This window comes from Ambystoma mexicanum, chromosome 1q (assembly GCF_040938575.1).
Source record: "Ambystoma mexicanum isolate Mex_15411 chromosome 1q, UKY_AmexF1_1, whole genome shotgun sequence".
In the NCBI taxonomy this organism is placed as follows: Eukaryota; Metazoa; Chordata; class Amphibia; order Caudata; family Ambystomatidae; genus Ambystoma; species Ambystoma mexicanum.
The window spans coordinates 393,444,905-393,461,406 of record NC_090922.1 but is presented as its reverse complement, the minus strand read 5'-3'; the positions used below and the strand labels follow the sequence as shown (position 1 = coordinate 393,461,406).

The 16,502-nt window shown below is 44.4% G+C and overlaps 1 protein-coding gene across 2 annotated transcripts in view; it reads left to right on the top strand.

Moving 5' to 3' along the window:
• The window catches only part of RPGRIP1L (RPGRIP1 like), a 1,574,704-nt gene that overhangs the window by 890,933 nt on the left and 667,269 nt on the right, over positions 1–16,502 (top strand). For both annotated transcript variants that reach the window (XM_069639571.1, XM_069639577.1), the window contains exon 16: positions 11,827–12,279. In XM_069639571.1, coding sequence (XP_069495672.1) covers positions 11,827–12,279 — 453 coding nt within the window. The remainder of the gene's footprint in view (positions 1–11,826; positions 12,280–16,502) is intronic.

Here is a 16,502-nt window from a genome sequence, read left to right as displayed (position 1 = left end):
CCGCGTACCTGGCAGATTGCTACCAACAAGGCCTCGCCAACACCATTGACCTACTAGCACCTGCGACAACTAAAACCCAAAGGACAGATAAACGAGGAACTAGTCTCCTTGAGACACACCGAAAGATCATTAGAGCACATCCACAAAAAAACTAAGACTCCAGATTCAGCGAAAACATTCAATGATGCCTGTAAAATATACAAAGCAGCCATAATCACCCACAAAGCTAACACTCTCAATCTATGCATCACTAATGCCTCCTCCAATTGCAACGAATTGTTCTCCATACTCCGAGAACTAGAGAATCCCTGTCCAGTTACACCACCCGTTACTGCCAGCAAAGAGTGGTGTACCACAATTCAAGAAGCTCTAGCAGCCAAAATTCTACTTCTACAAAAGGAAATTGCTAACAACAAAGAACGTCTAGCAAGCAAGACCCCACCCACTATTTTAGAAGACTTACCTAATGCTAATCCCAGCAAACCTTTCCAATTCACCCCGTCTCACAAAAAGAGGTGCTAGACACTATAGCCAAACTTAAAGCTTCCAACTGTACAGAAGACCAATCCCTCCCCCCACCTAGTCAAACTCTGTGCCCGCTACACTTACCCCCATTATCACAGAATTTGTCAATGCCTCCTTTAACTCCAACACGGTCCCTACCAGCATCAAAAAAGCATGGGTGGACCCCCCTTTTGAAAAAGCCTACATTAGACCCATCCATCCCCACAAACTACCGACCAACTACAACATTCCTTTTGAAAATAATAGACAAAATAGCGTATACCCAAATCCAACACCACATAGAACAGCACCAATTACTGGGTGCCCGACAATCAGGGTTCCGCCCAAATCACAGCACCGAGACAGCACTTCTCAACTTGAAAATCCAAATGGATGCCACCAGAGAATCTGGCAAACTCTGTCTTCTAATGCTGTTAGATCTCTCGGCGGCTTTCGATTTAGTCGACCACGACAAACTCTGTGCCACTCTAGCTAACAATTTCAACTTCTCTAAGGATCCCACCGAATGGGTCAAATCCTTCCTCGCAGACAGCCTCTGCCTCAACGATGACAAAACAGAGCTGCTCATAGTTAAGTCTTCCTCCAGTATTAACTCACTACAACCTACGTATGCTTCATTCATCATCGACGGCACCACGATCCCAACACTCAAGTCAAAACCCTCAGCGTCTACCTAGACGCCACCCTAACCATGACTAAACAAATTAACGCCCTCTCCTCAGCCACCTCCTACATCGCCAAGCTTATCTCTCTAAGCCGCAAATTGCTCACGGCCAAAAAACGCATCACCTTAGCGAGAGCATTAATACTCTCAAAGCTTGACTACTGCAACGTACTCCTCTTAGGCACATCCAACACCAATCTGACCAAACTCCAACTCATGCAAAACACAGCCCTCCGAGCAGCACCAGACATGAAAAAGAGCGAACACATCTCCAACATCAGAAGAGATAATCACTGGCTTCCCACGAAGGCAAGGATTATATTCAAAACCTTGTTCATTACTCATAAATGCATTGCCAACAAAGCCCCCGAATACATCAACAATATAATCATGAAACAATCTTCCACCAGATCCCTTAGATCCTGCAACAACTCACTTGAAATCCCACGATACAAAAGAATGAGAGCGGGGGCAGCAGCTTCAAATTCCTAGCCCCTAGACACTGGAATGCTCTCCCAACACACCTTAAGAATGAAGAATCCCACCAGCTATTAAAAAAATCACTGAAAACCTGGCTATTCGACCAATACTAACCAGATCAGTACACGCCCTCCCAACCTATCTCTTGCATCATAGGCGTCTTAGGTTCCATGACACTACTACGTACTGCATTAATTTGTTACTAATGTGTATATAACTGTAAAGACTTTAACTACTTAGTTGTCTGTAACTACGCTGTAATACCTCCGGGTCTGGGCGTATAACAAATGTAATAAATAATAAATCACCCCTTCTTTAGGATCCCTTACCTCCCATCTGCCCTTACCTCCCATCTGCCCTTGGTGTCTCCTGCACCCCCTTCTCGGGTGACCATTTATTGGAACAACCTGACCCGCCAGGGGATAAAACCTACTTGCCGTTGGTATCAGTGGTATCAGTGGGCAGATTTCCTCCTCCTCCTCCTCCCACTCTCTCTCCTTCCTGTCTTCACATATACCCCTCTCTCCTCTTCCATCCCATGGTACTGGTGTTATTACCCAGGGGCCTGCCCTCTCATTAGGGTTACCTATCCCTGCTGTTGCCCAACTTTCTTGGGTACCATAAATTCGTCAAGTGTTTCACCAAGTGTTTCAAGTATAGGACCTTAACTGCTCCCGAACCCACTGCTATTCGTTTAGTGCTTGGTGTATCTAGGGCTGTGTGCGCCAATCACTGTTATAGCCATGTCCTGCTCGCCCACTACACAATTTGACTTAGCCTTCCTAGATATAATCAGTGGCGTCGCTAGGGGGGCCGGGGCCCCCCCTGTGAAACCCTGTGCCCCCCTTTGTACCCCCCCTACCTAAGACGAGCAGTGACCATGTTCTCCCCTTACTTTTGCCTGTGCCCCCCTACTTTTGTCTTTGGCCCCCTCTGTGCCCCATCTAAATTTGATTCCTGGCGACGCCACTGGATATAATGCTCCCATCAATATCCTGCAACAAGTCCTCTATTTCAGAAATTAAAACCTTGACATCTTGTATTGGCTTGAAAATGTTACACAGTCTCGTTGACCCCCCCCCCTCTCCCCCCTCCTGGGGAGATTTCAGAGGTAGCTTTCCTCTTAGGCATTTTAAGAACGTACAATGCTCAAAATTGCCTTGATTATTCAGGGGCGTACTGGCACCAAGTACTCCTCCTATTCATTAATAAGGACAGTCTCCCGCCCAATATCAATAACCCCAATTATAAATACTTTTGGACCAGGCCAGTACTTAGTACTCAAACCTTAACTCAATAGAGTAACCAGGGGGCTCAACTGGCTTGCTAAAACCAATATGTAACCAACAGTTTTAGTCCCTAGCTCACGTGGCCCATAGAAAATTTCATAAAAACATAATCACATTTACAAATACTCAGAATAAAACAATTAAAATCAGTTAGAACACAGACTAATAAAGCCCGGATAAAGTGGCACCTGGTTCACGACGATTCCTTAGCACCCGCTTAGTCAATTTAGTATCAGAAGTTGAGGCTCGCTTGTCAGCCTAGGACAATATGTCATTTGACCCCCATCCCACATAGCTCTCAACTCAGACACTTTTGGCGGGTGTCACCCGCCTTGTAAAAGGCTGAGTCACCCGCCAAGCCTCCTGCACGCCCATTCATTCCAATGGGCGTCTCACCCGCCAGAAACAAAATCGGGTGAATTCACCCGCCTTGTGGACACAAATGGCTGAGAGCTATGCATCCCACCACTATGGGCTGCTTCAGCCTCTTGGCGCGAACAACTTCGGCAGGAAACAGCCGCCCTTTCATCACTATGGGGCTGAGCCCAAGATTTTATAGGGGTGGACGGGTCACAGAGGGCTCCCAGGTGAGGAAATGATGGAAACTGCAGCCTCGGCAGAAAACGGCTGCTTTGGCATACAGCCGGGCTTTCTAATGTTAAGCATTTCATTGTTAGCAGCTGCATTCGTATACATACATTTGCAGACAATTGCAATCTGGATGGGGGTTGGTACTTGTATGTCAGGGGGAGTGATTGGAAGGGTAGGGGCCATACAGAGCTCATTCTTGCAGCAGTCCTCAAGTGTGTGGTTTTGGACATGGAGAGTGTTGACTGAAGATCATCAAATGTCTATATAGACTGTGTATAGAAGTTAGATGCCCCCACACACCCACACAATTAAGAATGGCTTTCCACCAAAGCCTCTGAAGTTAGATTCTCTCCCAACATTTAAAGGGTTAGCCCCCCTTACATTTTAGCCTAATTGCACCCCTGGCTGGGATGCTGCTTGTAGATGTAAGCTGAAATGGGTATTACAGTAGCTAGTAAGGAAATTATGATGCTTGTTACATGTTTAGTTGCATTCTATTACTACCTAGTTAGTTATATATTTTTCTAAGTGCTTGTAATTTGGGCATATTCATACAGAAACATTTTTTCAGGTTGAACAGTTAGGTTATCATTTTGTTAAATGAATACTTGCTTAAAAATAATGTCCCTTTATTTTCTTTCAAAATGAATATATTATTAAAAAAAGTGAGCATTTCTTTAATATAGACCATCCTCTATAGCAGGTCACAGAGATGTGTAATGTTTATATTTTATTAACAAATCGATAATCCATTCAAAGCCTAGACAAGTATCTGTTGAATTTGACTCGAGGTATGTATTCCCTTCATTTTAAGTTGCCCTGACCACGTTGTTTGCCAGAGTCAGTCCTGCTCCAGAGGCCAGTATCATTTTTGATCATCCCATACCTGCTGTGCGAAATACTGGCCAGTGTTTGCTCTCTGCTTTCTGGAATACCAACCTCAGAGCTTGCTACCAAATGGTGGGAGATGCAGAGGCACCTGTGTACCCTGGCCCCTGGGGGAGAGCAAGCTTAGATAGAGATTTGCCCGGGGAACCAGGTGAGCCTGAGAACCAATGGAAGGAGGAGGACAAAAGGGGATGAGGGGAACAGAGGGGGATGAGGGGAACAGAGAAGTGTGGGTTGTTCAGAGGAGGACAAGGGGCAAGGAGGAGATGGACTAAGAGACCAGGTGGTCGAAAGATGGTGGTGCAAAGCCTAGATGAAAATGGCAGTGTTGAAAGTGAGGTATTGGTTTGTGAGAGAAAGTGGCAATTAGGTGTGGGAGTGCATGCAAGGGGAGTGAGTGAGGGTGAATCAGAAAGGTGACTGGGAGAGTGAAAAGAGGGTGAGTGCAGGTGGAGGAGGGGTGGAGAGTAGAAACTGAGAGTGGAGGGTAATAGGAGTGCGATTGTAGAGTTGGAATAGACGTGAGGCAGCAAAACAGTGCATATACAGTGGGAGGAAGAGAAGGGAAGAGAAGGGAAGGAAAGAACGTGAGGGAATGGAATACAAGGGAATGAGAGGAGACGGTCTGAGTGAGACCTGGGCGGTTGGAAAGCACCTATTTCTATCCTGAAAATCATTGTCATTCTCGTGGGACCTCCGACTTGAATCCTCCTCGTTTCAGCTTCAGGAAGGCAGGCAAGTAACATTTGTAAGATGGCGGATGCAAGCGCTGGTGGAATGGCTGCTGGTGCACACTGCGGAGCTGCAGCCCAGGGACCTGCTGTCAGTTCAGCGAATGTGCCCGTGGCACGCGGCTGAGGCGGTCATCTGGGACAAACAGCAGAGCTAGAGCAGCCGAGCCATGGGGAGTCCGGTCTGGGTCGCCTGTGGTTGGTCCTGGTCCTGCAGTGGCTCCCCACGACCGTGGCCAGTGGCTGTTGCTCTCACTGGATTGACGCTGGAGGGCTCGGAGCTACCGATGCCTGCCATGGAGTCTCTCTGTTTTTTTTTTTTTTTAGCTTGCCTGCTGCTGGTTCGGATCCTTAATGGCGGCTGGCTACTGGTCACTGGAGGCGTCTGCACGAATCTCAGAAGGTGGGCAGCTGGTGTGGTCTCTCCTTCTTGGTGCTGGGTCTGTCACTGGATACCAAAGGACTGGAGCCTGGAAGCCGACGCCCGAGTTTGGTTAAGCCAGGCTGTCTATGTTTGCGTGAAACTGTTGACTGTTGACTATTGACTATTTTAATATCTGCTTCTCCAAAGGTCATTCTTGGTTGGGGGGGGATGGCTGGGCTTTGTCCTATAAGAAAACCTATTACACTCTCATGGATCATCATGCAATTTCTTCTTGTTGGTTTTCTTGTAATTTTTTTTTCCTCCTTTGTGTCATGATTGTTAAATGCCATCTTTACTAAATCGCACCTTGGCATAAGGCAGTATAGAAGAAAAATAAATACAAAATACAAATGCCTTAAAGACGTCTCAGGGTGTGAGATGGAAAAAAAAGCAGTTGCCTTTAGGCTCTCACCAGCAGCCGGTCAGATTCTAGATAGTAAGGTTATTGGGATATTAAGTGACGATATTGAGAGTACAGATGAATGGGCTTTAATGGACGAAGCCGAAGGGGAAATTGTTTTATATTCGTCATTTATATGGCACCCTTTCCCCATTTGTATGGCCTCAATGTGCTTTGTGGTTGGAACCCCCCCAGGGGCCGAAGTCCATGTGTGGGAAATTCTAAAAGTAAATATTTTTAAGATGCGTGTGTGCATTTTGCCAGGGTCAGACTTAGGTGGGCTAGCTAGGCTTCAGTAAGCAGCCCGAAGCACAGGCACGTGGGCGACTGCTGTTGGTGGTTTAGGATAGAGTGCTTGTGCCAGAGACTCGATGTGTGCCCAGTAAGGCCAAAATGTTTTAGTAGGTTGTCGCTGTACACTAATGGCAGAGGTGTTTAGGTACGTCATGGATTTCAGTGTGGATGGCTATGCGAGCTGCTAGACCAGAATTGCATAGCCATAGCTGCATTCTATAGTGCATAGGATGAATGGCCGTGCCTGCGGTCTGTGTTCACAGAACGTGGTGCAAGGTATGCATACCTTAAACTTGGATAGAGTTAGTCTTCGATATCTTTTCCTAGGTCCATCGCGATTGGCCGAGAGAAATAGGGATGACCCTTATTTGAATTTGAACCCTTTGAACTTTTAAATAAAATTGATAAAATCCCTTGAATTGTATTTGAGTTGATGTATTTTTGAAGCCATCTGTGACACCAGATATGTAAGATGGTACCCGTTTCCAAGCTTTACTCAGAAATCATTTTTGCTATCTCTCTGTAGCATAATGCTGCCTGCAAATTATTTTAGATTGCAGTTACATCACCTGAACACTTAAAGAGCTCTTAATTGGGCTCTACTAAACCTTCCAAAAAAGCATTTCCAAAAAGCATCATCAAAGGATTTCCCTATATCCTTTTCCCTGCCTGACTTATAAATAGCTCAACACTAAGCAATTTGATTTCAGCCAAGATTTTGTAAAGGGCAGAACTTAATCCTTTGTAAGTAAGCTCCTGTTGGAGTAACTTCCCTAGATCCGTAAGGGATCAGTTTCCCCCTTTTCTGTTGATGGGTTGAGATGGCCAGTATTGCAGCTGCCAGTACTGACATCTTGCTTCTTTATAGAGAGCAAATCCTGTCATGCATTTAGGAGGCTCTCAATTGTGACCCTACAGGTCTCCCAGTTTGAGACATTGGGCCTCATTCCAAGTGTGGTGGTCCGCAAACAAGGGTACCAGTAAGCTTCCTGGCACCCTTCTTTCCGAACCACCACACTAAGAGTCTGCCTGCAGGGGCAGTTGCGTCCGGCAGGGTCAGACCTGCCGGGCGCAAAGGCCCCTGCAGGCAGACTTTTCACTGAAGCACCAGCACCATTAGCAACAATGCCGGTGCGTCCGTCTCCCCACTCCCATGGAGTCATATGGGACTCCACGGGAATGGGGAGTTACCAAACCCGCTGCCTGACTTCCCTCGTCGCCGGGACTTGTAATGTGGCACCAGCGAGTTACCGCCGACCTCGGAATGAGGCCTATTGTCTCCTTATCCAGCCATCAAACATCTGCAAGTAATGGCTAGGCATAAAGTCTGAATTCTGGAATTTGGGACTAAAAGGGGAGCGATATGTGGTTGCTGGCCCACCCCAAGCTAACTAATCCCAGGTATCCAAGGTTAATTTAGTTAGATAATTGATATCCAAAGATCATGGTCTAGATTTCGATGGCAGCCTAACGATGTCAGACCCCAGAACTAAGTGTTTTATAAAGAGCTATTCTTTTTCAAATTCGGAGCTCATGCATTCTGCTGTTATCTTTAACTGGGCCGCTCGGAGACTACTTACCACCTTCCAACAAATATTTTAAAAGTAAAGTTTTAATGAGGCTCGTTTAGCTTATGCACCATATGAATTTCAATTTCGAATCAATTCCTTCTTCCCATGGATTCCTCATATATGATATCTATCTCCCAGCACAGATGCCGTTTGCAAACATTTCTGCCACTGGGGTGTGCAGGGCAGCACCGTATCAGTTCTGATCGATACCTCTACATGCCCCACACCGAATATGACGTCAGAGCCGGTTTATAATGAGGATCCACACACCATAGCCTTAGTTCCTTTTTTACCTGCCCTCTTCTTGCTTTAGGATCACCACTTTGTTGGGAGTTTTGTTTGTTTCGCGCCATTCTGAAACCCTTGAATGCTTCTGATTTCACGCTTTGCGCCGACTACAGATGCCAGATGTCCATTTCTGACTCCCACAGGATTGGTCTCTACTGTCTTAGGGAGGAACACAACTTGTAGGACTGCGGGTCGGGTCCTGTTAGTCGATGTACCTTAAGCTGCTTCAGAAGCTGACTGCCAAGCTGTTTACCTTTTTCCATAAGGAAAAGGACAGATGGAGCCTGTATGAGGTCAACAGGCGCAGAGCGTCACACTGAGCGACATTCCCCAGTCTGTAAGGATTAGAAAAAGAAGAAAGACTGCCATAGGTCACATTCACCAGCTGGTTGCTCTAGGCATCATTCTTCCTCAAAGTGAAGAGGTTACCACTCCAGGGACTCCTGAGGACTAGGTGCCACAGATCCCGTCACCTACCCAACTTTGTTTGTCAAGGCCCCAGTGCTGACAGACTGACGAGCCGGCAGTGAACCTGCTAGGGACCACTGCTGTACACCTGTGGGATCCCCTGGACATAGACCTGTCACTGCGCCGACCCATTTAGTCTCCTGCTATCGGTCAGTCAGTGTCAGACCCCTCTTCCATGGTGCTGTCGGCATCAAGGCTCCTCGAGAATACCCTGTGCTTCTTATGGGAGAGTTCATGTCAAAAATGGGGGCCATCCTTGATGAAGAGGGAGATCAAGTTCCCTTGGGCTGAAACCTTTAAATAGTAAAAAGAAAAAGTTATTGTTTTTTAGAACGCCCTTCATGTCAAACTAAAGCCTATAAGCACTGAACCAGGAATCGAACCTGTGGAACTCGGAGCTGTCTTGTTTACAAGATGAACATTTTGTCCTAGAACTTCCGTTCCAGTTCTTTATGCTCAAGGGAAATCAGCGATTTCCTTAAAGAGGTTTATGGGGAAGATGGCGACTTGATAGAATTTGCCACAAAATTGCAGCAAGCAACTGGGTTAGATACTGGTCGAGAGTCCCCTGCCAACTCCCAGGACACCTCGGGGCTTCCAAACTCTGACAGGTGGTAGAAACGTTTGGGTTGTCGGCCCCTTCCAGGCCTAAGGTCCAGTTTGAGCTCATGGACATTCTGGATGTGTCATGACCCGACAAAATTGCCCCTTCTGGACCTCATGGTCATTATCACGAAGGGCTTGTACTCCTTGTTCCTCCCAACATGGCCGTACCAAGCTCTGTGCTACGCACTAGCTTTCACGTCGTGGCACGTACTATAAATTGGTCACGCCCCTGATGGTCCGCGCGTCTCAACGCTATCTTCGGTAGTGACCCGACGAGTGCTTACTCTATACTTTGGTTTCCTTTGATCCTCTTACTTCCTTCCTTGCCTTTTATCCTGTTCCTGGATTTCCCCCCCTACTTACTCGTTCATCGCTAATCCTGGTTACCCTGGAACCACGAACTTCCCGGAACTCTGAATGCGTCCTGCAACCTGACGAGGCTCGGGCGAGCCTATTCAAGACCCGAACCATCCACAGGAAGAGTCCTGCGGCCGAACAAGGGAGATGTCGATCACAGTTGAGACGGGGGGAGATTTACGACAGGATGACTGTCGACAGAGAGAGTCTTTTCTACCCTTTAACACAACAGTAGAGGCCCCAGTGCTGGAATTGTGGACGAAGCCTGCTTCTCTCCCAATGTTAGGGTGGGACCTAGCTAAAAAACACAGACCAGCTCCTTCCGATCTGGAATTTCTGTCTTGGCATGCCTACCCTGAGAGCCTTGTGTTTCAAGCTGCCACAGCGAACCTGAAAAACACCCTCTTTACCTCTTGACAGAGAGAGTAAAAGGCTTGATGCTGATGCCTGGTGTGGCGTGTTAGAGGAAAGACTTGGACCAGAAGACATCCTTTACTACAGGAAGCCTATTTAAATCAAAGCAAACGCTTTACTGACCCTATTGCTAATAGGGATGTTCCCTACCTAACAAACTAAACTAAGGGTGCTCGTCAAAATTATAAATGTTGTCCTCTGCCCAAATCCTAACTTCTAAGAAGCGGCTTCACCAAGCTCTGCTGCCTGTAAATTGGACTGCTGTGCTGGCAGGTGCACTGGGGATGCATAGAGTATTACCTGCAATTACTCAAGCACCCGAGGTTACAGGTCTTGTCACTTGACTCAGTGTATTGCATTCTGGTACAAGGAGTCTGCAGTGCTTCTTTGAGAAAGAGTGTACCCTGTTTTGTAGGGGTCATGGAGCTGGCTGGATCCCTTCTCATCCACCCCCTGCACAGCAGGTATCTGTCGGACCAGCCTAGTCTCTAGTGGCTTGCATCCCCCACACATCAAGCTCTGGAGTTCAGGTCACTCACCACAGTACCTGCTCTAATGTCTTTAATTGACTGAATTTCTGGCTAAACCTAATCTCTCTCTGTTGAGCAGAATCACATCATTTCAATAACAATGGTAGCCAACATGTCACCCTCCAGATGTTCTGGACCACAAAGCCTATGTTCCCTCACTATTGACTCTGATGGCTGGAACTGATGGAAGTTGTAGGCCAAATCATCTGGATGGTGATTAGTTGACTACCCTAAGTGTAGGCGTCCAAAAATAACACTATCCACATGTCGAGTACCAAGCATTGATTCACTTAACAGATGCCCTGGTGTGCTTATGCTAAGTACAATTCGTCCTTTCTATTAGCCATTTTCAGATTGATCAGGCCTAATTTGTAGTAATTTGTAAGATTTTCTGCCACTTTCTTGTGGTCACAGGTGTATGATTCTTAGCAATAATAATGGCTTTAATATTAACAGGAGTCAATTCTACAGATGTTTGTAAGATGGATGCATGTTTTTCCTCACATTGTACGTTTTCATCAGATGTTTTTGATAGGATGTGGGGAGCTCAGCCTCAGTAACTCAAGCGGCATTAATAACATTTTTGGCATGCATGCCATTCAACATAGAAATTGTAAGCTGAAACCCATAAAACTGAACACACTCCTTCATTAATCCATATAACAATGTATTGTCATCCTACTCATAGGCCTGTGACGCCGCTTCCTGGTATGTCATCGAGTCCAAGGACATCATTGCTTCCTCACAGATATTTTGCATGCTTTATCCTCTGCGTACTTCACTCTTTGGTAAACCGACTTTCCCGATTGGAACTAGCACTGGAAAGAAGGAATACTGTTAAATCAGTGCAAAGTCAAGCCACATGGTTTCACTACTTTGGAATACTGGGTCAAAAAAACAGGCACCACAGACAAGTATTGCTTACTCAAGAACAAGGGTGTTCTGTAAATAAAGCTCTTTTTCAGTACACTGTCTCTACACTAAAAGTATTGCTAGGCCTTGTAATGATGGAGTCTGCACTTTATGATTTTCAGGTAGCAAAAAAGGCAAAAGGTTTTCAGAAACTGCAGGTTTAGGACTTTTGCCCTTACAGGCAATACAGGATCTCTCATGGTGTTGCTGTGCGTTAATAGAGGGAGAAAACGTGATGTATTACAACAGCAGCAAAACATATGTGCTATTTATGAAAGTAAAAAGGATCCTGGGCAATGTTGCGAAATTGCACCTTGACAAGATATAAAATGTTATCTCTATAAAATTGTGTTTCATTTTTACTTACTGTTTAAATAGTATATTTTTATTGCAGCACAGCTGAAGGATATTGCCTATGGTACCAAGCAATATAAATTCAAACCAGAAGTAATGCCGGGAGATGATGCTGAGGAGATTGATGAAACTATCCATTTGGAACGAGGAGAGAATCTATTTGAAATCCATATTGCTAAAATTGTGTTCTCGCCTGCAGCTGTGCAGACCTTTGGTGACCAGGAACCTGCAACATTCTGCACCTACTCGTTTTATGACTTTGAACTTCAGACCACACCGGTAATGCGTGGCCTACAGCCAGCATATGATTTTACTTCTCAGTATCATGTGCGAGTGGATGACTTCTTTTTACGCTACATACAAAAGACCACCATCACCTTTGAGGTTCATCAAGCATTTGGCACTGAATATGAAACTGTTGCTGTTTGTCAACTAAAATTTAATGAAATTCTCGAAAAGAATGGACGTATCTTTTGCACTGCGCTTTTGGTTGGTAAGTAAAGTTTCTGCATGCTTTATTCTTCTACTTTTATGGTATTTAGCAATTAGGTTTCACTCAAGAGTCTCTCTCAAAACAGGGATTCACTACCCAGCACACTTCTGGACATCTAAACACAGTCCCAGGGATGTAGTGGCCAGCTCAACTCTGTTGATATTGTACCACACTATGCACTTGGGGATACAGCACCCTCCTCGCATCCAGCCTCAGCAATTCTCACCCTCTTTGCCAAGTTTCAGTTTCACCTGCCTCTCTGGACTTCGAGGCGCATGTGATTTCTCTGGGCTCTGTAAGGGTGTCAAATGAGGAGGCTGACACAAAGGTGGCATGATTTTGACCATAGACCTTTATTAAAGTGATGAAAGGAAAGAACGACCATGCAATCCCTACCTCTGTGAGGGGTTTCCCTGCCTTACAACTAATAATATTGGGGCTGTTAGAATGTCAGTCAAAAATAATGTCCACAGTCCTGTGTCGCAACCTACTTCTATCCCCTCACACTATAACTAAAGAGATAATGCAGTACAACAGAAATTTCAGTCGCAAGGAGAATGACTGCCTTCTCCTGGTATATGGGTGTGGTCTCAATCGGTGTTTGTTTTCAAAAAGTAATCCGGGGGGAATGACTTCTTTTCCCTGATATCCAATCTTTAGGTTGTAAATATTGTTCCACACAAATGTCCTGGGATTTATTCTGTGACTTTCTCCAAGTCTCCACTGAGTCCCAAGTTCCCTTTCAGGTTTCTGGTGGATTGGTCCCTGCCATCCTGGTGATGAAGACTTCCTCTAGTGCTCGTAATACTTTCGTCAGGGTCCCAGACCCTTGTCTTGTGATCAGTGGGATTATCTTTTTTTCTTTTCTTTTTTTATTGATATAGCTGAATTAATCAACTTTACAATTTTGTTTTTTATGGAGTAGTATACAAATCTTTAGATCAACCACTCATAAAATCCTAAAATCCTAGAGACATCATACCAAAACATTAATCGAGTATCAAGTAGATAAATAACAAAAATGTAACTTTCTATAAACCTAAAATAAAACATCACTTTAGTGCAGCATAATTTCAGTAAGTTTTTGAGGATATCTCTACAGTTAATCAGCGCTCAAGCAAAATATGCAATTACCGAAGGCTTATCAGCTGTTAACCATTCTGATATTACTATTCCAATTGATTGCATTATTAATCAATTAAAGCCTTAAAAAAATTGAAGAATAAAACATGCAATGCATATTGAATAACCATGAGCTAACTTGATTCATTCCCTGTTCTCCAAATTCAATGCATGTAAAAAACTGATTAGCCCAATTCGACATGACGACAAATGTCCACAGAATATAAGTTGCCAAACCTGTTCTGGTGAGATCTCTCTAAACTGTTACAACGTTGTCTTTAGGTATCTTATTCACATAATCATTAATGCTTCACATTTAACAATCAGATGGTATAAAGTTTCTTTGTTATCTTCGATGTTACAGAAACGACAAACATTCTCTTGACAACTTATCAGTTTACGTTTGGCTTGAACTTCCTTTGTAAACCAGAAATTGAACTTTAAACGCATGAAGTCAGATCTGTGGTGCAGAGATGGAGACTTCTGTAGATACCATTCTAGATTGCTAAATTATTTAATGCCAAAAGGCTGGTTTGAAAAATCCTGATATTCCTGACATTTAGCTTGCATCTGGATCCAGTTGAGTTGAAATAGCTTGGTTTTAACCCTTGTCGGATTTTGGATCAATACTTGCAATGAGATTGTTATTTCACTTAGAGTATGTTCAACAGTAGTTCTCCATTTGCGCACAAACAGGTCATCCACCTTGCATATGTGTGTAGAAAGAATTCCGATTAGCAATGGTGAGTCAACTTGCAAGATGCATTTTCTGAATAACGCTATTAGGTTCCATAAGTATTTTGCATGTGGCGATATTAGGTCAAGTTCATGCCTAATCCATGAGGTCGGAACACACCGTGGAAGTTTTAAAAGTCGCTTCCAAAACTTGGCCTCAAGTCTATTCTACCAGCATTCGGGAATAAACATATCGAGAAACACTTTCCAGACTTTTATCTTGAAGAAGCCACCTACATTTTTTGTTTGAGGTTCACCTTTTGTGCTCACTGCAAACCATTGTTTTAGTTTCTCTAAATTGATGGTGGGGACATTTTCTCGTGCATAGATGTCCAAAGCATTCAACCACTTCTGGAGACCTTGAGGTGTTTTAGACATAAGGACTAAATCGTCTGCATACAATAGGGCCAGAATAGATGTATATGCCAATTTGGGAGCATCAGAAGCAACCTCTTTGAACACTCCCCGAATGTCTGATATAAAAAAGTTGAATAGGGCTGAGGCAAGAATACATCCTTGCCTCAGCCCTCTTCGTGTGCCAATATCAGGAGTCAAAGTGCCCTCTATATCGACCCACACCTGCATCTTCGTGTTAGAATGCAGTGCTTGAATCAAATTAACGAGATGAGATACGATGGGCAGCCTGCAATTGTTAATTTCTTGAAGAGCAGCTCTCTAGAAACAGAGTCAAATGTGGCTCTCGAGTCCACAAAGGCCAGATAAATTGGCTGATTCATGGGAGCATAATGTGCTGTGATTGACTTAATAGTAAGTAAATTAATTGCTGTCCCCATACCAGGCATAAACCCGGTTTGTAAGGGATCCCGCTGACCACAATTTGTTGCCCATAGGTTGAAGTGTCTTAATATAAACCTCGCAAACATTTTCCCAGGTGCGTCAAGAAAGGCGATCGGCCTGTAATTAGCAGAACAGGCTTGATCGCCCCTCTTGAAGATTGGTACAATAACTGAGCGTCTCCATGAATTCGGAATGATGTTACTGTTCAAGATTTGATGAAAAACAACATAAAGTATCTTATCCCACAGCTGGGGATGGTGCTTGAACATATAATTGTTCAAGCCATCGGGGACGGGGGCCCTGGAGCTGCTAGACCTCATTATGTATTAGAGGATGTCTTCCTCCAGAATGATCAACTGCTCAAAGCTATTAAAAGCATCAACACACTCCTCGACCTCGTCATCAGGATGCAGATACATTTTGGTGTAATAGGTTATCCAGGCATGTTGCAGGACTCCATTAATTTGGACGTCCATCTGTCTCGAATGCACTGCTACTTCCAATAGAGACCAAATTTCTGCCGAGTTCTTAGAATACATGGCTTTTAACATATGTTCCCCATCCTGTTGGTATAATGAGTCCCTATGCAAGCACAACCAGTTGGCATATCTACATTTGAATGTGCGTGAAACTAATACCCGTACAGCAGCTGGTAACAAAAGGGCTTGTTTCTTTGCTCGACGAAGCTCGGCTTTTCATGACTGTAACTCTGGATCAAAAACATGTTTTGATTGGAAGTAGGTGTGTGTGGCGGAATAGGAATATTGTCTGAACAGTTGCAAGGTCGAAGTGTATTGTTCGCCAACCCACCTAGTATTTGATGTCATGTCATCAAGGTTATATTTCAATCAGTTAAGGGATTGGTTATCTCAATGGAAACACGTTCTGGCATTATTAAATGTCACTGAGAATGTATAACTGCTCGGTTTCACACCAACTGATGGTTGAACATCTGACCAGTTTGTCGTAAGAAGGTTATGGTCACTGTCAGTCTGGTTTTTAACTTCAAAAGATGTTGCTAGCACAAAAGTGTATCTGTCCATAAATAGGTAGTCGATGATGGATTCACTTTTGACATGTTGCCAAGTGCTCTTGGGTGGAATGTCGGTTTCAAATGCACCTTTGAGCATGAGAAATTGTTGATTGCTCATGACGTTTAACCACCTCTGGCAGGGCAAATCTTTTTTTGTATTATAGAGGCATTTTAGATTTAAGTTTCCCACCAGAATTGTGTTTGTAATTTCAGGGCTTTGTAAGACCATGTCCAAAAGTTGCTCAAGATCAATGAGAAACATTTCATCAGATATTGCTAGCCGATTGCGATACATATTGATTAAAGCAATTTTCCCACCAGGATAAGTAATTTTGACCATCTGTAAAATAGACATTTGGTGATGCCCAAGGAACAATCTCAAACCCCCTGTTGCTAGCCACTGCCACTAGCAACCCAGAAGACGGACGACCTTTGCTATTAGACTTAGCTGGAAGAAGGATTGTATCATAGCCGTTCCACAAGGGCTGTTCGAACAGCCACGTTTCTTATAATGCTATTATGTTGTATACAAATA